The sequence below is a fragment of the Brassica oleracea genome, chromosome C7, assembly GCF_000695525.1.
Source record: "Brassica oleracea var. oleracea cultivar TO1000 chromosome C7, BOL, whole genome shotgun sequence".
NCBI lineage: Eukaryota > Viridiplantae > Streptophyta > Magnoliopsida > Brassicales > Brassicaceae > Brassica > Brassica oleracea.
The window spans coordinates 33,062,517-33,083,422 of record NC_027754.1 but is presented as its reverse complement, the minus strand read 5'-3'; the positions used below and the strand labels follow the sequence as shown (position 1 = coordinate 33,083,422).

Genomic DNA, 20,906 nt, shown 5'->3' with positions numbered 1-20,906 from the left:
TGCTTGCATGTTAAGGCTGTTTTGGCTCCTTAACTTATTCGGCAATTCTGATGCAAACGTTCTACTTGAACACATAAAATTATCAAAAACAAACAGAATACAAATACTAATTTAAAGATATGACAACTACTAAAGATCTTAGCTTCGATTCAACTCCAAGCTTGTTTTTGTTTCTTTTCTTCCTAACTTTTATAACTTAAGCAACCAATGTCATGCTTTGCCATATATATATAAGCACTAGCAGTAGCCCAACTTAGTATTTCTAAGGAGAGTTCAATTCAATAAAAACCAATGACAATGCAAGCAGCTCTTGTTATCCTGGTTTTCTCCGGTTTACTAGCAGTTAAGACAACGTTAGCAGCACAGCATGTGATAGGCGGGAGCCAAGGATGGGAACAATCGGTTGACTTTGATTCCTGGTTGTCCGATAAATCTTTCAAAGTCGGCGATCAACTTGGTATGTTTTTCTCTAAATTCAATTTTCTTAAACCGACCGGGTTCATGCTAACCAAACTGTTTTTTTTGTTCGTTCCTTGTAGTTTTCAAATATTCCGGACTACACAGCGTTGTAGAGCTGGGAAGCGAAGCGGCATACAAGAGTTGTGACCTGGGAACACCTGTAATTTCCTTAAGCTCAGGAAACGACGTCGTTAAGCTTTCTAAAACCGGTACTCGTTATTTCGCATGTGGGACCCCAGGGCATTGCCAATCAGGCATGAAGGTTAAAGTCAACGTTGTCTCTGCTGACTCCACTGCTGTTCCATCTCCGGGTTCGGATTCAAGCTCCGATTCAGATTCGGGCTCCAGCAACGGCTCAGATTCGGGTTCGAGCACCGGCTCAGGTTCGCGTTCGAGTTCCGGTCAGGGGCTACGTGCTTCCATTGGATATATTTTAGCTGTGGGATCGTTGGTTATTGGACTTGTTTGGGCTTTCTGAGAAAGGCTTTTGTATTGCATCAAAAACATTGCGGAGGGAAGAAACTTAATAATTTTGTGAGTTATAATCCGTATTTGTTGTATTTTCATCATTATGTATTTCGAATATTGCATTTGTAATTTTGTTCTTTTATCCGTATTTCTCAATTACTTTGCTTTCTCACCCTCTTCTTGTCCACTTGATTGGTCCGGTTGGAATATTCTCTATTATCCCTTTTAATATGCCCACTTTTTAATAATATTATTCAATCTGTTTAGAATTTTTATTTATTTTGTTCTTAATTAAGTTTAGTACAGATAACATAAACCATACAAAATTCAGCGCAACCTTTTATTACTTCTTTGAAGTTTTACATTTGTTTCCAGCTCACTTAAACTAAACTTGGGGGAGGGGGTGGGGGGTTACTGAGAGTTAGATTTTGAAGGAATTTTAAAATTTAGAGATTTCATTGTTATTGGTTTATGAATTTTTAAAATCTTATTAGAATCTTTTGTTATTGGTTTGTGGACTTTTAAATTCTATAGAAATCATATGTTATTCAAAAAGTTTAGTTTTTATTGACTTTGTAATTCTATTAAACTTTCTTGTTATTGAGACATAAATTTTCTCTAGTTTTACTCATAACACTCAACTTTACAAATATCACATATAGTCATAGGATTCTCAAAATCTATGTAATAAATACACAAACACAACAAGATTTTTTTACATTTTTATTGTCAAGTCAAACATAATTGTAAAAAGAAAATTAAAGATAAAAGAAATTATTAAAAATAACAATTTTTTTTAAAAAAAATCATGAAATATAACTATTTGGTATTAAAATAAAATCATGAGAAAATTCATAGGTTGATCTTAAAAACTTTAAAACAAAAATCAAACAAGACAAATCAAAATGTCAAAATATTAAAAAACCAAAATTTTTATTTAATTTTCAAATAGTTCTATTTTATGAAAGATTTTTTAAAAAATAAATAAATAATAGAAAGATAAGTTTGGAAAGAAAAGTATATATGAAAATCTATAATAATCAATGACAATTTATACAATACATTGGGGAAGAATTCATCAAATCTACTTAACTTTTAAAAATCTATTAACTCTTAAAATTTTCAAACTCCATACAAATTCTATTTCCAATAGGCCTCCCTAAAGCTTGCTCCAGTGTGCGGATATTTGTTTAACATAATAGACATATTAAATTAATGTATGTTTGCATTTGGATGTTTATTCGATTTATAATATATAACATTTATGATAGATTGACGATTTTTAATTGGTTTATAATTTGTTGATTGCTCATATTGCGGTTGTATATAAAACCAATTAAAATGATATGTTATATAACATATTCGTCAACTAATATTTTAAGTAGAGTAACCATTTTTGTTGTATTTATTTATAAATTAAAACAAAAATTATTATATTTACGTATATTAATAAATATATCTTTTCTAAATAAAATGTATTTATGTTTTAGTAAGATAGATAGATAGATAGATATGTCTCTAAGTTTTTTACCAAATAAATTATATGTTCATTTTTGAAGAAAATATATTAAATTGAAATTTAGATGTTGTATTTTTATAATTCAAATATATATGTGTGAATTATATTCATCATCAAATTATTTAACATATATTTTAAAAATAATTTTCAATGTGAAATGAAATAATAATATATATTAATATATAACATTTAAAGTTTGTAATCACATTTTAAATAATTTTTTTAATTTATTGTAAAATTTGGTTAGAGTATATTCCGATTAGAGGATAATTGTAATTTTTGTTGGTTAGATAATAATCTAATTAAAATAAATAATTTTTGATTAATTAAACTTTTTAGTCAAAATATTTTTTTAATTAATTAAGTTTGGTAAGTTTAGATAGAAAAAATCTAACAAAACAATTAATTAATAGTTATTAATCCAGTGGTATAATTTGGTAAATATTAAAGTGAAGTAAAAGTTATTTTCAAAAGTAACTTCAGGTTTAATAATATAGATACAACATTTAGGGAATATATTCAATTAACAGTTTTAGATGATTTCTATTAAAATGACAAATCAACGGTTATTCAAACGTGGATTTAAAAAACATTTTAAAATTCAATGTTATTGAATTTGTCATTTCGTAAAACACTTTGAAATTCACTGTTATTGAAAAAATAAAGTCGAAGATTTTTGAGTGTTTCTAAAATGTTTGATAGGAATTTTTAGTTATAAAAATGAAAATCTAAACTTCTTAATTTAGATGAGATTTTAGAGTGATTTAACAAAATCAAACCAAATTATATAATTCTCCTAAAATTATCTAAACACTCATTAAAAATCAAATCACTTAAAATTTCATATTCAATACACCCGGTAAATATCTAATTCAAATAATACAGAAAAGGTCATCTTTAACAAAACAAATAAATTTACTTTAAAATAGATGAATATTTAAATTTATTAGATTCCAAACAAATGATTTCTCCAAACAAATGATTTAAAATTACAGTTTAGTGAATCCACCAGTAATTATTCAGTTCAAATAACAATACAAAAGTTTCAGATAAATCCTATTTAAATAGATTTTTTTTTGAAACATCTATTTAAAATAGATTTTTTTTGTCAACATTTAAAATAGATTAATATTTCAATGTAGCAGTCAGTCTCCTTCACGTTTCTGTCAATAAATACTTTAAAAAAGACGGAGGGAGCGAGAGACGAGTGGGGGCTGCCGTATTGTGCATTGTGAAGAATCGTTTCGCCACTGATCACTACGGAACAATCGTTTTTTTCCTGAATCGTCAGACTCTCCTTTTCTTCTCCGCAGACCTAATCGGAATTTCGCCGCGAATCCAATGCCTGAAGACTCTACGTCGATTGACTACGTCATGGAGAAGGCATCGGGGCCTCACTTCTCCGGTCTTCGCCTCGACGGCCTGCTCTCTTCTCCGTCCAAATCCACCAACTCTTCCCCTTCTCCCTTCCGTTCCGGCGTTCCATCTTTCTCCCAGATTTCCGATCCCGCCGCGCCTAATCAGCCTTTCGTCATCGGTGATTTTCGATTCTCCTTAGCGCTTTAATCCTGGCTTAGTCAATAGTCGAACTCGAGTATGATCTCTTTGTTTATTCAATTTTAAATGCTTCGAGTGAATTGTATCTTAGGGTTTTAGCTATCCAAAATCTTCTGTAGCATTTGTGGTTCCAATTTTAGAGATATCTGGATCCATGTCTGTTTCTAGGGCTTGATTTTGTGTTTGTTTGAATTGTGTAGGAGTTACTGGTGGTACAGCTTCTGGTAAGACCACGGTGTGTGACATGATTATCCAGCAGCTTCATGATCATCGCATTGTTCTAGTTAACCAGGTTTGATTCTGAAGCCCTCCATTGTACTCAGTTATTCTCATGTATCACTCTAGCTAGCTTGGGAATATGATGTGCTGTGTATTTGATTAGGATTCCTTTTACCGTGGTCTGACATCTGAAGAACTGGAGCGTGTGCAAGAATACAATTTCGATCATCCTGGTAGATTTTTCTTGCTGGTTCTTCCTTTGATTTCTCTCTGATTTTTCCTTCGCTTTGAGAACACTGATCTTCAGCTCTGGACAAATTGGTTAAATTTTCAATGTCTGTTTTTTTTTTTCCTTCTCCAGATGCCTTTGACACTGAGCAGCTTTTGCATTGCATTGATACACTCAAGAGTGGGCAACCCTATCAAATTCCAATTTACGACTTCAAGACCCATCAACGTAAATCAGATGCTTTTCGCCAGGTGCATGCTTTTCTGTTTATTTTGTCTAAGATGTATCTCCTTTTCTTTGACCTCCTCAAATGTGATGTTTTATGGTTTTAGCTTCTAACTCCATGTGGTTGGATCTTCAGAATATTGTTTTTTGAAAGTATACTCCTATTTGGATATTTTTAAGTGTATTTTAGGCGTTGAGTTTATGAGGATTATCGTTTGTTAAACCAATCTGTTGGGGAATTTTTTCAGGTCAATGCTTGTGATGTCATAATTTTGGAAGGGATTCTTGTGTTTCATGACTCACGAGTTCGGGATCTGATGAATATGAAGATCTTTGTTGACACAGGTTGCCACCTTAACTCCAGGATAACTAGTTGCAGTATATTTGTTTCTTTTCCTTTATTTGACCTTATTTTCTGGACAACTCGAAACAATATAGTGAGTACTGTATATTGTCCACTTCCTGTTCTGTTGCTGATGATGCCCTTGACGGATTAACTCAATATTTATTACTTGTTGACCTTTAAAGACAGACTGACTGCCTTGGGAACTACATAATTAGCCAACTTTGATTCTCCTTATAGTGCCTATAATGCTATCAAAGTTAAAAGTCCTGATCTTAGCTATTAATTGGTTACAGATGCTGATGTGAGGCTTGCTCGCAGAATCAGACGTGACACGGTTGAGAGGGGTAGGGATGTTGATTCTGTGCTTGAACAGGTTAGTCTTTGTTTCAGATTTTGGTGTAGAACTTGTCACTCAGGTCAACATATCTAAATTAGTGCTCTAATTGTGTTGAATACGAGACTAGGCACCTCCACTTTATGGTTTTTGTTCAGTGCTGAAAAATTCAGTGTTCCCGACTCTGGACTCTTTAGTTCCTCTCTTTAGACTATTCTTGTATATAACAATGCCATCTTCCGAGCTTCGTTTATTTCAAAAAAATTTCTTGGTTTGAGGGTGTTATGTTCATTTGCAGTATGCAAAATTTGTGAAGCCTGCGTTTGATGATTTTGTGCTCCCTTCAAAGAAATATGCCGATGTGATCATTCCTCGAGGAGGTGACAATCACGTTGCAGTTGATTTGATTGTGCAACATATCCACACAAAACTTGGGCAACATGATCTCTGCAAAATCTACCCAAATCTTTTTGTTATCCAATCAACATTTCAGGTAACTTCTGCCATTTTCCAGATATTTGATGCTTGATTCTGACAATAAGGCTGAAAACCATTTTCTCACTCTGAGATCATAATTGCAGATAAGAGGCATGCATACACTTATTCGAGAGAAGGACATATCAAAACATGACTTTGTGTTTTACTCAGATCGACTCATTCGTCTGGTAACCTTTTAATTCGTGCTTTCCTTTTAACGTATCAGCTTTTAAGTTTGTTATTATGATTGTTAGTGGATTCATTTCAGGTTGTAGAGCATGGGCTTGGCCATTTGCCATTCACTGAGAAACAAGTAGTTACTCCAACAGGTATAAGAGGAGAATGGCTTGAGCTGTAGCTATACTTTATAACTGTTTACTTTAAGATATTCATGGTTCTGAAAACTCGACTAACTAGTTCTTGAGATCCATTAGCATCTCTTTCGTCATGGATCTAGAAAGGTTGTTTGTGCATTATGGAAGTCAGAGAGAAAACCTAATGCTTTATGTGGCATTTACTGCTCGATTGCATCTCCATGATTTTAATTTCTTAATTTTCCCAAACCAGGATCTGTGTATAGCGGTGTTGATTTCTGCAAGAAACTTTGTGGGGTCTCAATCATTCGAAGGTGAGCGTTGAAAGGTCTTACATGTTTTGAAGTTTCCAGTTTGTTTACACCTTCAAAATGCGGGACAAAAGAAACGTGTATAACATCGGAAGCACACATTGTTTGTTTGCTCAAATGTCGAGTGAGTTCATTTCACATTTTATTCTCTTGGCTAAGGTTTTCTGTTTTGTACGCTCTACTAGTGGTGAAAGCATGGAAAACGCGTTACGTGCATGTTGTAAAGGGATCAAAATAGGGAAGATTCTTATTCATCGTGAAGGCGACAACGGAATGCAGGTTTGTTTGTGTGTGTGTTTTTTTTTCTAACACCTTTGACATCTTAAAAAGATGACATATCTTTTTTCCAAACAAAGAAACTTAAAAAAAAATCTTCCTTGCATATTAATCAGCTTATATATGAGAAGCTTCCAAGTGATATCTCCGAGCGCCATGTCCTGCTTCTAGATCCCGTTTTAGGCACAGGTACTTTCAGTTAGTTTTGTTCTCATGGTTTGAAGTGTACATTCTCTCAAAGGTTCATTGGATTTCTTGAAGGTAACTGTGCAAGTCAGGCGATAGAGCTACTCATACGTAAAGGAGTCCCTGAATCTCACATAATATTCCTCAATCTTATCTCGGTGAGTGTTGTGTTAAATCAGCCAAATGATACCTCATCACATAACTTGTTCTTACTCTTATCTCCCAGTCACAAACTCAGAATTGATTCCGCGTTCTGCAGGCTCCGGAAGGAATCCATTGCATCTGCAAACGGTTTCCACTGTTGAAGATTGTGACATCGGAAATAGATCAGTGTCTGAATGAAGACTTTCGGGTTATACCAGGCTTGGGTGAATATGGCGATCGCTACTTTGGTACTGACGAGTAAAACTAGTTACTAATCTCTGGTTTCAAAATCCGGTGTAATGGTTGTTGTGTCTTTGTCTGCGGAAGCATAAAATTGCGACAATGTTATCAAAACATGAACCATAAAGGGAAATATTGTTTGTTTTTTTTTCTGACAGGAAAATCATTTGAAGTTTCTCGGTTTTGTCCATAGCTTGATTTCTTTACTGAACTATCAATCTGAATGTTGTCACAATCGAGCGTCAACGAAGGAAATTTACAGCTAAAAGTGTGACTTAGGCGTCATCCAAGGAAGTTCCTCCCCAACTAAACTATCGGCAATCATCTCCTCCGCCTCCGTAGCCAAATGTATCCTCAGCAAAGGCCTCCTTGCCGGAAGAACTGGCAACGGAGCCTCCCCACGTATAATTCTCACAGCTTCCTTCACCCTCGGCCGCTTATCACAGTCAGGATGCGAACATACCATCCCAACCATCAGCACTCTTTCCATTTCCTCTGCATCAAACTCTTCCTTTAGCATAACGTCAACACCATCCAAGACCTTCCCTTTCTCCCAGAGACTCCACATCAGGTCTATAAGTATTGACCCGTCATCTCCAACCGGTCTACGCCCCGTACACACCTCAAGAATCACCACACCGAAGCTGTAAACGTCGGATTTTTCGGAAGGTACACCTGTGTAAACGTATTCAGGTGCTAAGTAACCCATGGTACCTGCTGGGAGAGTAGCATTGCGTCCAGATAACATCGCACTATGCTCGTAAACCTCAGCTAACCCGAAATCACCTAGCTTTGCGTTGAACTCAGCGTCCAGCATTATGTTACAGGACTTGACATCACGGTGTATGATCTGTCTCTCGCATTCTTCGTGTAGATAAGTAAGCGCAGAGGCCACGCCGAGAATGATGTTCACCCTCTGCTTCCAAGAGAGGACTACGAATTCTTCTGACGGATCCGATGAAGGTTTCTTGTGAAGGAAGTCACTCAAGCTTCCATTAGGCAAGTACTCAAACACTAGAGCTGTCTCTGTTCCTTCGCTACACCAGCCCTGAAACTGAACTAGATTCTTGTGCCGCAAGTAACCCGTCATTGTAGTAAACTCCGTGGTGAAAGGGTTGCGGTTGCACTGTGGCCAGTGAGCCCGATCAAAACGCTTTACAGCCACGGATCCAACCATAGGAATGGAGCCTCTGTATACAGTTGCTGAAGCTCCATGACCCACGATCGTGTTCTCGTTGAATCCCGAAGTTGCAGACTTTATCTCAGCTAATGATAATCTTCCCGGGACCCTGTTCAGCCCTACTCCTTCACAAACAATCCTCTTCTTGCCTCGAATCAACGAGTAAGAAATAAACGCAGTGAGAACAACAACAGCAGCTAAACCAGGTAAGAGACTCCAGAAAGGGATCCTTAACCCAACAACTGAAACCCTAACATCCAAACCATAACGGTGGCGAACATTCCTAGGATTCTCAAAGCAGACCAACCAGTCGTCATCTTCTTGAACCGCGTCAGGGTGAGACCCAAAGGTTCTAAATTTCCACCTCTCCACGATATGAAACGCCGAACCAAGCGCGTTAGAAGCAGAGAAGCCGACGTGCATGTACTCTCTAAACTTCCCGGCGAGATCAACCTGTGCTGCTAAAACCGGACTCTTGGGCTTAACCCGCGAGTACCCAACCCAAACTCTGATGAGCTTGAGAACGTCGCTGTACTCAATCCACACCATCATCTCTCTCCCGCTCTTAAGATCAATCCCTTTCGAAACCGCGTCGACGGACGCGACGGAGACGATTGAGTTCACGTCGATTCCAACGTGGTTATCGTTGATATCTCCGTGACTCGGGTCGAAAGCTGTATCGAACTCGACGGCTACGAAGGAGCCGTGCGGGTCTAGAGCCGGGTCGGGGAGACCCAAGAAGCCGTTGGAGAAGGTGAAAGAATCGGCGTTTGAGGCGATCAAGAAGGCGAAGCCGTCGCCGAAGGGGCAAGAAGGGGAGGCGATGATGGTGAAGGAGAAGCGGCAGGAGAAAGAAGCGGTAGTGTTGGTGGAGGGTTCTAGGAACTTGATCGGGTAGACGTAGAGGGCGCGTCCGATGCCGGAGGAGGAGCAGTTTCGCGGCGAGGGTGAGGGGAAACAGGGCTGTTGCTGGGTGAGGGAGATGGTGTGGCCGCGGAAGAAGGCGTCGCCGTAGAGGGTTAGGTTGGGTTGCGACGGAGAGAAACGGAGAGAAAGGGCGGGAAAATCTTGGGTGAGAAGGAGAATGAGGTAGAAGAAGAAGAAGAAGAAGAGAAACGGATTCATCTCTGTTCTTGAGACGGTGAGCCTCTGTTTCTGAGGAAGTAGGGAGTGAGAGTGTGTTATTCAACTGGGCCGGATCGTGCATCGGGTTAAGAGTCGGGTCGGGTCTTTTTAATTTGGTTTAATACGAACCGGGAAGAGTTTATTTTATTTTATTTTGTACTTTATCCATTCCCGGCGAGAGTGAAGCAGCGATGCATTCGTCGACGCTTTTCTCCTTCGGCGCTCGTTATCCAATCATAACCTGCCGCGTGTCACCTCCGGCTTCGCCTCCCGTTGCTTCTCTTTCTCTCCCTTCAAGCTCCTCCGACTCGCTAGCTTGCTCCCTGCAGTGCCCTCATTTCCAGTCGTACGCTCTTCTCGCCGATGATTCTTGTTATCTCTTAGTTTTCATTGATTTCAGTGATAATTGATTCGACGTGAGCTTAAATTTCGCGACTCTGAGGTTCGCAGGTGCTCAGGTTGCACGCATGAGCTCAATCTCCAACGTCCGGCTGTCGTCGACGAAGCTTCAGGCTTCTTCAAGCGTTACGGCGTCGAAGATTTCACTTTCGATAGTTGTAGACTGGTTAGTCCAATATGAGATCTTCTGGTGATTTCTTTTTTTTTTCTTTTTCTGAATTGCCTGCTTCTTTGTGTGGCAGTGGGGATGGCGGTGCCGAGCTAAGCTAGCCGTTCGTGGCACGTCGGATAATGCATTGATAGGGTTGTACCAAGAGGGAACTCACTCCGTTGTAGATATTCCTGAATGTAAAGGTAATTTCAATAACTTTATGATTTTTATTAGTTGTTGATGATGGTTTTGACTAGGTTGATTTTTTTTTTTTTTTTTTTGGCAGCTCATCATCCTAATATTAATGCTGCCATCGAGTTACTGAGAGAAGGTATTGTTTCTTAATTTGTTCTATGGTTCAGAAGAACTGGAGATTGATTTTGTTTACTATACTTTTAAGGTATTAAGGTGTTCGATGTCGTGCCATTTGATGAGGATCAGGGCACTGGGGACTTACGATATGTTCAGGTGATTATATTAGTGCCAGTGGTATAACATTTGGTGTGTATATGATTGTTCCAATCTGGTGATGAGGTTTTTCTATAGATGGCTGTTACGACGCACAGTACATCACTTCGTGCCCCAGAGAGATACAAAAATGGTTTGACAGTTTTCTTTCTTCTTTGTAGTATCTTTGATTAAATGAGATTGAAAGAAGATTTGCTGAGTATTAATCTTGGTTTCAGGAAAAGTGCAGGTGTCCCTGGTCTGGAACTCGAGAAATGAGAAATCTCATAACGCAGATAAGTTGCAAGCTTTGTCCAGCGTGAGTTTTTCTTGATTCCTTTCTCTCGTTCCACTTAACTGTTCTGCTGGTTTTTCACTTATTTCGTTTCTCATTTGCAGTTCCTGTGGAGAAAGGGTGGACCCAATTGCAAGTTTCACCTGATCCATTCTGTCTGGGCTAACTTTCAGACGTCAACCAACAATGTGAGTCAGAGAACAATATTTTCTTATGCTTGGGCCAAAGATCCAAAAAAAATTCAGTGTTAGCTTTTGTTCTGGCATAATGTTGTGAACTGGAAGATTTTCTGCCTAAATGTGTTACTTTCTTTTTGTTCGTTCAATTGCTTAACATCAAACTTATTCATTGCGTTTGTCTTTAGATAATCTTTGGAAACAGATGGAGACATCTTTTAGGTGAGAGAGATTTCTGGGAACACGTTGGAGGAATTGACATATCCTTGGATCCTTCCAGTTTTGGCCAAGCAAACACACGGGTGAGCATGCAGATTTAAAGTTTTTTTTTGGTCAAGTAGAGCGGGGAGTAGTTCAGCAGCAGATTTAATATATGCTTGTTTGACTTAAGTTTTATGACGGCTGTAGTAAGTGCTGTATGAGTACTAATATATCCAGGCTTGAATATATCCAATGCTTTGTGTCAGGCTTTTGATAGCTTGCTTTGGAAACTACATAAGTATGTTCCTGGCGGATCATCTGTTGCTGATCTATACGCAGGAGCCGGGGTAATTGGATTATCGTTAGCTACATCGAGGAAATGCAGGCAAGAACATACATTTAAGAAGATTGTGTATATATGTTCATGTTGATAAAGATTGACCCCAACTTTAAACTTTATCTTGATTTCAGTTCTGTCAAATGCATTGAGGTTAACAAAGAAGCTAGGCTGTCTTTTGAGAAAACAATCCAGAGGTTGCCAAACTCGCTGAATTGCAGCATCACTTGGCACCATGCAGATGCTTCAGTTGTCAGTACTGTTTGCTTTTAGCTAAATAAAATTCAAAATTTTGTTTTGACACTTCTAATGATGTGTGTTTACCTTGTATACAAATTTCTACAGAACCCACTTTCGTGGATTATAGGAACAGATGTAGTCGTGGTGGATCCTCCAAGGAGAGGTCTGGATGCTTCTCTCCGTCAGATTTTGGAGTCTGTTCCCTCCATTGAGAAAAGAATGAGGTCTTCGTCACAGAGGTTATTCAACTTCTTCTAAAAAAACTTTTGACTTTGCTTCCAAAGACCAACATGAAAACTCAAAAGCTAGATCTTTATGGACATGTTGGTTTTCTCTTCTTTCAGTACAAGCTCGAATGCAAAAGAGGAGAAGAGGCCGTGGATATTAAGAGCAAGGGAACTTTCAGTTCAAGCTGGTAACAAGCTGACCCCTGAGGAGAGCAATACTCTACCGCAAAGACTCATTTATATAAGCTGTGGTTGGGAAAGCTTCAAGGAGGTACTAGAGACAATCACGGATACCACCTCTATACTACCAATAAACTCTGCCTCTTTTTGATTCTTTCTAACTCTTAAACAATTGTTTAGGATTGCAAGTCGTTGTTATCTAGCAGAGCATGGGAGCTGGAAAAAGCACATGGCTTTAACTTCTTTCCCGGAACTGACAGGTAATCAGTTCGTAAGTAACAAAAACTACTTTATGTTTTATGTTCCAGTAAATGCTTACTTTACAATTGGTGTTTTCAGCATTGAAGTCTTGGCCGTATTCAAGAGAAGGGTTGTGATGAAGAAAAAGAAGAAATCGGGAGTAAAGAAAGTGGGATTAAAGAAAGTGCGTGCTAAGTAGTTAATCTCTGTAGCCCGATTGAACTTCAAAAGTCCAGGAGACCATGTAGTGGATGAAAAAACAATTTTGATATGTTCCTTTTAAACAGGAGATATGGTTCTTCACTCACTGTGATTTTACAAGTATTAAAAGAGATCTGTGCAATACAAGTCTGTTTGGTATGAAGAAAAAAGTGCAAAACTGGACAGAAACATCTTCAAGAATGGGAAGAAAACAACATAGCTGCAAAGCCATTTTTACAGACAACAGGTAAAACAAATTTAGTACCGATTCAGTGTGCTTTTCTACCTTTGGATTTTTCCAAGTGAGGAAAAGCTTGTAGAATGTTGCATGCCCTTAGATCCTGCCTGGTTAAGATCCCTACCACAGGAGACCTCTGCAAACGATTTAGTTAGTTTCATTAGAGTTGTTAATAGGCTTTATGGGTGAAAGTATAAGAGAGTGAAAAAGCATATTGACTCACTCCTGAGGCTTGAATCCTGGGAACAATAAGCAAATGTCGGAGTCCCACTTGCCGGAACAGCACCAAAGCCTTGGCCACAGACATGTTCTCCATGACTGTGTAAGGTGTTGTGTTGGTGAGAGGATGGAGATCAACATACATTTGCATTTCAGAGCTTGTGATGGCCACATCGTCAAAGTTGTCTTCTCTCTCAGCCAATTCATCCCATGGAAACTTCTCCCTGACCTCCCACTCCTCCGTTCTTCTCTTCTCCGTCAAGAACCATCTCTTTTTCAGCACTTTAACTAGGTGAGCTCTCAGGATCAACCCGTGAAGCTCTATAGCCCCAGTCCCTAGACCCACTTGAGGAGGTACTTCTGCTTCATCTAAAACAGGGAACGCATTATGCGTCGTGTTCCTTAGCACATCAACAATCTTAGCAACCTTTTCTACACCTTGCAGTGTTACAACCGGAGGCTTAGCATCACCAAGCTCACCAACGGAGAGGTTCCTCATCCACGGCTCCGGATTCGCTTCCAAGAAAGGTAACCCCTTAAGATGCAGTATGATATCATAGATACTTGGGTTAAAGCTGTCTCCCACAGTTTTGGCAATAAGAAGCACAATCATTGTAATGGGAAGCAAAAGAAGGTTGTTGGTAAGTTCAAGGAATATAACACAGAGTGACACAGTCATTCTCATGGATCCAGCCATGAGCGAAGCTGCGCCAAGGACAGCGTAAAGCCCTTGGTCAATGCTAGTGTAAGATCCCATCAACCCACCAAGCATTCTTCCATACGCAGAACCCATGAGGATGATAGGGAGGAAGAGACCAGACGGCGTTGCGATACCAAATGTGAAAAGCCCCAAGATGCAGTAGAGCACAAAGAATATCCAAAGGGAGCCCATGCTGAACTCATTAGGAGTGTTGGAAGAGAAGATGTTCCTGACAGCATCGTCGTTGGTGGTGAGAAGCAGAGTAGCTAGATCACTGTAGTAACCTTTTGGGCAATGGAACTGTTTGAAGTTCCCTGATCTACCATTCGTTGGGCATCTCTCTTCTATGGAGGGGTCACAAGGCGTGCATTTGGCCAAGAAAGGAAGACCGTAGAGACAAACCGATGTGAAGAGAGATACAGTAAGAGCAAGAAGCACCTTATGGATCTTACCCTTCCTGCAAAAAGACCAAACAAAGGTAAGTAAGTAATTAAGCACCTTGTAGAGTTTGCACTATGTTTCAAGCATTTCGAAAACTTAACTGGTTGATGAGATTGTAAAGCCTGAGAACTTTATGGAGAAAGTGATTGTAGAGACTCCCAAGAACTCCACCAATGACACCAATCAACATGACAGGGATTATATCAGTCGCATGGTAAGTATAAGTAACGTGACTGACATCAAACATGATAAGCCCTCCTCTTCCAAACAATCCACACTTGCCTGAGTTGCATATCTCTATGAACGCCCTTAGTACAACCACAACAACCGCTGTGCTGAAGAAAGTCCGCCACAACAAGGCGCTTCTCCACCAAGTGGCGACTTCCTCAAGGGCGAAAAGCACACCTCCAACAGGTGACCTGAAGGCTGCGCACACTCCAGCTGCCGAGCCACACGTTATTAAATCCCTTCGGTCTCTGTCGTTGTTGAAGTAACGAAGCCACCGCCACTTTAACCGGTGGTTGTCTGGTCCGCCTTGCCCAAGCAATGAAGCTATGCAGGTTCCTATGTGAACTAGAGGACCTTCTTTGCCTAGATCAAGTCCAGCTGCAACCGCTCCAATGCTTCCAATGATCTATCATACCATGAGTTAAATAATCAAACTTAACACATGAATCTCCTTTAAAAAAGTTCAGAAAACAAACCTTAACGATCATAGTGGTAGCACCAAACATGTTTGGAGTGTCGATGCCATTAAGGTAAGCTTTGATCTCAGGAATGCCAGGACCAGCAGCCGTGGGAGCAAAGCATACACAAAGCACAGTCGCAACCAACGTCAGCCCTAGATTCCCCCCAGCAAAGACCATCAGACCTGTTACATACCTGTTCCCCGACAAGACTTTTATCATTAGATGAAGCTTTGAATTTTGGATGTGGGTGCTGATTACCTTTCTTGGGCGAGGAAGTGACCAACTGCCAAAAGCTTGTAGCCAGCAATGTTTTCGACGGCTAAGTTGATGAGAGTGGCGATAAGACCAGTGAATAGACCGATAAGACAAGCGAATGTCCATTTCAAGAATATGTATTGAAGCACTTGTGTCTTTGATCTTTTTCTCCAATCATGTTTAAACAAATCGTTCTCGTTTATTCTGCCAATATTTCATTAAAAACATTATTAAGAAACTGAGACCAGGAAATCAAAATTAAGCAGAGAAGAAGACATACTCATAGTCCAAGCTCTCGATGTGAGAAACCTTTGTACCGACCAAAGCAAGTGGAGTTGAAGATAGTGTTCGGTTAGCCTTAACCAGAGGCTGGTTCAGTGTGTTGCTCTCTGGGTCTCCTTGCTCTTCATCTTCTCCATTGTAGTTACAACTATTAACAATCTGGTGTAAATCTTCTTCCATAAGTCTTTCTTTCTCTCTATCAGATAAAGAAGAAACTGGCTTTGGTCGGAAACTCAGCAACAGAACTGTTTTAAGGTTCTTGGAGAGCTTTCTCTGTTAAAGAAAGCACTTCTTGGTGTTTTTCTTTTGTTTTAGTTATTTATTTTTTTCATGCAAATTGGTTTTTCCGCTTTTTTTCTTTGTTTTTGCTTTCTACAAAGTTTTATACTTGTACATGTGTATACATACGCACATGTAGAAGCAGATGTAGTTTTGAATCTTTGTTAGACGACGTTTATATGAGCGTTTATTTATTATTCTTTGTGAAAGGGCAACGAATATGTAGATATATGTAACTCATACATATGCTACACTACAAGATGAGACAATGATTGGCCACTTAATTATATGTCTACAAAATAAATTAAAGAGAAGGTAAGCGAACGGTGAGTTTATACGTATAACGAAGGTGATATGTATAACAAAACAAAAACAAAGAACGTAGGGATATGATATTACCAAAAAAAAACGTAGGGATGTGACTTCTTGACTCGCGGCCTAGTTTGTATATCCATAGATAAAAGAAATGGCTAACTAAATATTTTTATAAAGACTAGCAGTTTATCAGATTTCTTTAGATAAAAGAAAATAAGATTTATTTTGACTAGAAATATAATACTTTATGTGTTCAGTAGTAATGTTTATTTATTTATTTTATAAGATGTTTTACAAGTTTCTATACTTATGGTATTTAAAATTATAGAATCTTTAATTTTCATGATTAATTGAATTCTGTATTTAACTAATTATATAATAATCTATTTTTTGAGTTTTTATTTAGAACGTATTTGTATACTTTGGAAAAAGGAGTAATAGTTATATGATCCAGACGGTTTTGTTTTGGTGGAAGACACTTGACAAATGTTAGTTTGTTACAAGTGGATTAAAAGACTATTTGTTACCTCTCCAACTCAGCTGATACATGATCCGATGGATCAGCAGTATTTTTGACCACAAGCGTAGGAAGCATGTGCTTTCGGCCGCCATATTATTATCTAATTTATCGGCCACATATTCTTGTAAATGTGCCTCTGGTCTAGTGGTAACGCTGTCACAAAGCATTGCAAAGAGGCTGGGTTCAAACCTCCTTAAGGAATGTTTTATTTTTCAGCCTTTTATTTATTATTTGCTTGTGGTCTCAAAATGTGTAGGACCGGCTCTGCATGTAACAGTTCAAATATATCAAGCCTTCTTGAAATCTAACGGTTATAAAACCTTCAACTCTTGAGGTGATCAAACAGACACGTTTAGATAGATTACTAATCACTTTTTCTTCCTTCGCTCAAATGATTAATTCGAGACACAGACTTCTAACCAAACCGAACTATTGACCAAAACAAATCGGACCCAGTAGGTAACAATGTACAGAGTAACAACAAACCAATAATAATAATAATAGGGTAAGAAAATGTATTGTGCAAACTAGACCATAAGATTAATTCGCGCAAGAAGCCAACATGTACATGTGATTTATAGAAGAGTATCGAACGGCGATCTTGTCGCTATGGGGCCACTCAGAATACTTGTCTTATCGAAGACCACTCTGCTCCAATTGGCTGTCTCTTGACCCAACACGTGTCCTCTCGTGGTTCATGTGATTTTTGCTCTCCCATTTATTTTATGAGAAAATAAACTTAAACATTCGACCCAAAAAAGAACTTAAACAATACTAGCTATTATTCAATTACGTATTTTTTTGTATATATTATTCAATTAGGTTATTTTCTGTTTGTCTTCCTCGCATTCATAAATTTTACCGCATTTTCTATCCAAAAGTAGCATCACTGTATCATCTATGAGTCTATGACTACTGTGGTAAGGAATTTGAGAGAAGCCATCAGATTTACTCTTTTTGCTCCCCATTTAAAGTATATTTGACAAGAAAAAGTCTAACTCCTGTAACACTTCAGATGTTCTAGTCGGTATCCAGTTTGAATGTACATGAGTTACATATCATTACAGAATGGTTTTTAAATGTATTGTATTTCGGGTGATGGAAAAAATAGACATTGTGTTTTGTGTTATAGTTGTGAGGGCCACCTCAATAGTTGAGAAACTGGCATATACTAATATTTCACCACATATAATATAAATATAACTCGCTTTCATGAAGATTTTTTAAATAACAGCGAGTATTATGGACATTACATTTATGGTATATAAATAACAATAAAATAATAATAGACAAATTTCGTGTTGTGTGTTTGTGTACATATATTAGCAAATGAATTGGATAAGAATAAGATTATTGTGGAGAGATTTATACGATATTATTGAAGATGACATTGACTCTGCGCTTATGGACGACTAGCTAGACAAGATAACCTCCACGTTTTATGTTTTCTCCAAAAATTTTGAAAAAAAAACTACAAATAGAGGACAATAGATGTAGCGCGAGTTAGCAAATTTAGGTTTTCTTAATTGTCTGATATTTTCATGGGTGTTCTCATATTTGATATTGATAAAACGTAAACGGGAAAAGTGGGAAAATAATATAGAAAGGTATTAAGTCAGATCTTAATATGTAAATATATATATATATATATATGGATTGATCCATATAATTTATCTTTTGTTAAAATATCATACTTTCATAACTTTGCATAGTCTATTTCACTTTCCCCCTTCACTCTTTTATAATTTGTTTGTCTTCGACTCCAACCGGTGTTTTCTGTATATCAAACCGTTGATTACCTGTTTTTAGTTCTTATCTTTGTTGTAAAACATGTTGTTATATCTACGAAAAGCATCGTATCGCAAGATATTTAAACATGCATTATGTAACAAATACCAACACAGAGAAAACAAGGGAAAATTTGCACCAAAAAAAAACAGTTTCAATCATTCGTTGATAAACAATCAAGGTTTACATACATAACGTACATATTATTAAGATCAGGACCACTAACTATAATTCATATCAAACTTTAAAAACATTCAATGATTCGATGAAAAGAGTTGACAACTTGCTAATCTAGTTGTATTTAAAAGATTCCGAAATCCTCACTGGGTGCCAGTTTGAGCATAAAGAAACAAAAAGGTCCAACATCATAAACTATTTTACAAATCCTTTGAAATAAATTAACAAAGGGGTCCAACAGCAAAACAATATAGGTTACAAATGTTTTGAAATAAACAACACCAACATAACTATCTATGATGTACATCTATTTAAAAACTTAAGTTATATTTATCATATGTTTTTTTTCCTCTTTTGGTCTCAGTTGTCTTAGCTTTGTTAATTAGAACTAATGCTTTTACAGTTTTACCTTATATGTTTTTGCACGAGTTTTAATTTGTGCATGTTTGCACTTAAATACGACTGTTTAAATAATTAATTTTAAACTGAAAATCATATAAAAGTATTACTAAAATATAGATATATAATATGTTCAGTTGAAGATGTATCTATTTTAATAAAGTACAAATAAGAAATAACCCTAAAACTTACAACTTAATTACAATACAATGCCATTGAAGTAATTAATAAACTTAAATCTAAATTAATTTTTTTCTTAAATCTATTACACAACAAATTCATGATAAATATTACACTTAATGCACATTAATACTATAAACCTTAATATGTCAAGTAGAAAACTTCTTTCCATAAATTCGTGGATATTATCCTCTATTAAATAATGTTTATTACATTTTTCAAAATTTTATTGTTAATGAAATCAATTAACAATATTTAAAAAAATTAAAGGATATGCTGTATTTGAGAATAAAAACTTAATAATGAGAACATATTTAAAAATATCCATTTTACTTGATAATTCTAAATTTGTATCTAATTAAATTTTCAAATAACCAATTTGACTAATCTATTTAATTGACGATATTGTTTTAGATATATATAACTAAAATGCTATTAGAAAATTATTTTAAATTATGTATGATATTACATATGTTCAATTGAATTTTACCTTAAATTATTTTTCCTTAGTAAGGATTTGAAATATTAGATTTGGTAATAACATGTACATTTGAGTATTAGTATTAAAAAAATTAAAAACACCTAAGATTTTCTTATGCGAAAATTGTAATAGGGAAAGTTTCAAAAGAATATTCTTCAAGTTTTGTATGTAAAGAAAAACATTTAGACAAGAACAATGTTCTAAAAAAAGAAAAGAAAAACAGTTCATGTAAAATAAAAATCCTACATATAATAAAATGTTAAAGTCAATAAGTTAAAATAAAATTAATTTAATAATAATATAAATACAAGAAATGCAATTACTCATTCTAACAAATTACTCATTTTAATAAGTATAATATAAATATTTAACTAAAAATGCATGACGAATATTTATATATCGGGTTGAGAAATTAAAAATTAAGACTACTTATATAACGGGTTGGAAATTTAAATATAGTTATCATTTATGACCAAAAACCTATCAAAACATCTCAAATATTATTTTCGCATATATATGTTAGTTTATGAAAAACACACACATAAACTAAAATATATATTTTAATTATTATGCGTAATGTCATAATAAAAATACATAATACGTGAAAAATAAATAAATCTTATATTATTTATAGAAAACAAAAATATATTCCTAAAAAATGAAAAGTGGTTTCTTTTTTTACTGGGAACCCAAATGTTATAAATAATTGTTTCTGACGCGTATCAAACCCGACCAATGAAAGGCTACTAGCATTTCTTTTACCACTAGCCAACTCGATATCAGATAAATAAAAATGATATCGGTTAAGTAAAAAAAAATATTCGCGTGATATTTGCATTTACAGTTATATAAATCATTTTAATTTTACTATTAGTGGAATTATGTAACATCAATATATATATGTATTATTTGATGTATTTTTGTCACCATTTTATTATAATTTTTATAGATTATATAATGGTGTAAAAAAAATTTAGTTACATTACCTAAACAAAAAAAACACCCACGCATGTATGGAATGTATATCTAACAAAACTCTATGAAATGTAGTTTAGACTTTTAATGATGTTCCAAAAACAAATATGCCTTTGCGTTTGTTGCCACATAAATAAATTTGTGTAATTCTGAGTAACTTCCTTCAAAACAATCATATAACGATGGAATGTATTTAAAAGATTGCTGACGCGTGAATTCTTATCTAATTGGTTGCTTCTTACTTAATCAAAAGTTTAACTAGTGG

The 20,906-nt window shown here is 36.3% G+C and overlaps 5 protein-coding genes across 5 annotated transcripts; 3 read left to right on the top strand and 2 right to left on the bottom strand.

The window, feature by feature from the left end:
- Window positions 1-252: 252 nt before the first annotated feature.
- Window positions 253-1,158, top strand: LOC106307067 (mavicyanin). The gene is made up of 2 exons (XM_013743924.1): window positions 253-457; window positions 540-1,158. Exons 1-2 carry the CDS (start codon window positions 292-294, stop codon window positions 935-937), a joined length of 564 nt encoding a protein of 187 aa, XP_013599378.1. The 5' UTR covers window positions 253-291; the 3' UTR covers window positions 938-1,158.
- A 2,441-nt stretch (window positions 1,159-3,599) lies between these two features.
- LOC106301138 (uridine kinase-like protein 2, chloroplastic) lies at window positions 3,600-7,487 on the top strand. Its single transcript, XM_013737464.1, has 14 exons — window positions 3,600-3,983; window positions 4,204-4,295; window positions 4,386-4,455; window positions 4,584-4,702; window positions 4,925-5,021; window positions 5,316-5,395; window positions 5,655-5,849; window positions 5,938-6,021; window positions 6,102-6,162; window positions 6,401-6,461; window positions 6,644-6,737; window positions 6,851-6,923; window positions 6,996-7,078; window positions 7,180-7,487. The coding sequence occupies exons 1-14, from the start codon at window positions 3,788-3,790 to the stop codon at window positions 7,324-7,326; spliced, it is 1,452 nt and encodes a 483-aa protein (XP_013592918.1). The 5' UTR covers window positions 3,600-3,787; the 3' UTR covers window positions 7,327-7,487.
- A 59-nt stretch (window positions 7,488-7,546) lies between these two features.
- LOC106301136 (L-type lectin-domain containing receptor kinase S.6) lies at window positions 7,547-9,689 on the bottom strand. The gene has a single exon (XM_013737462.1). The coding sequence runs from the start codon at window positions 9,607-9,609 to the stop codon at window positions 7,567-7,569; it is 2,043 nt and encodes a 680-aa protein (XP_013592916.1). The 5' UTR covers window positions 9,610-9,689; the 3' UTR covers window positions 7,547-7,566.
- A 73-nt stretch (window positions 9,690-9,762) lies between these two features.
- LOC106306236 (uncharacterized RNA methyltransferase pc1998) lies at window positions 9,763-12,873 on the top strand. The gene is made up of 15 exons (XM_013742779.1): window positions 9,763-9,955; window positions 10,060-10,174; window positions 10,251-10,362; window positions 10,446-10,490; window positions 10,560-10,627; window positions 10,706-10,760; window positions 10,846-10,925; window positions 11,006-11,089; window positions 11,266-11,379; window positions 11,545-11,663; window positions 11,750-11,867; window positions 11,961-12,094; window positions 12,200-12,353; window positions 12,443-12,522; window positions 12,602-12,873. The coding sequence occupies exons 1-15, from the start codon at window positions 9,801-9,803 to the stop codon at window positions 12,699-12,701; spliced, it is 1,533 nt and encodes a 510-aa protein (XP_013598233.1). The 5' UTR covers window positions 9,763-9,800; the 3' UTR covers window positions 12,702-12,873.
- On the bottom strand, window positions 12,796-15,943 carry LOC106306235 (chloride channel protein CLC-b). Its single transcript, XM_013742778.1, has 6 exons — window positions 15,526-15,943; window positions 15,249-15,449; window positions 15,006-15,183; window positions 14,403-14,935; window positions 13,165-14,317; window positions 12,796-13,077 (listed from the first exon to the last, which is right to left on the bottom strand). Exons 1-6 carry the CDS (start codon window positions 15,705-15,707, stop codon window positions 12,973-12,975), a joined length of 2,352 nt encoding a protein of 783 aa, XP_013598232.1. The 5' UTR covers window positions 15,708-15,943; the 3' UTR covers window positions 12,796-12,972.
- Window positions 15,944-20,906: the final 4,963 nt, after the last annotated feature.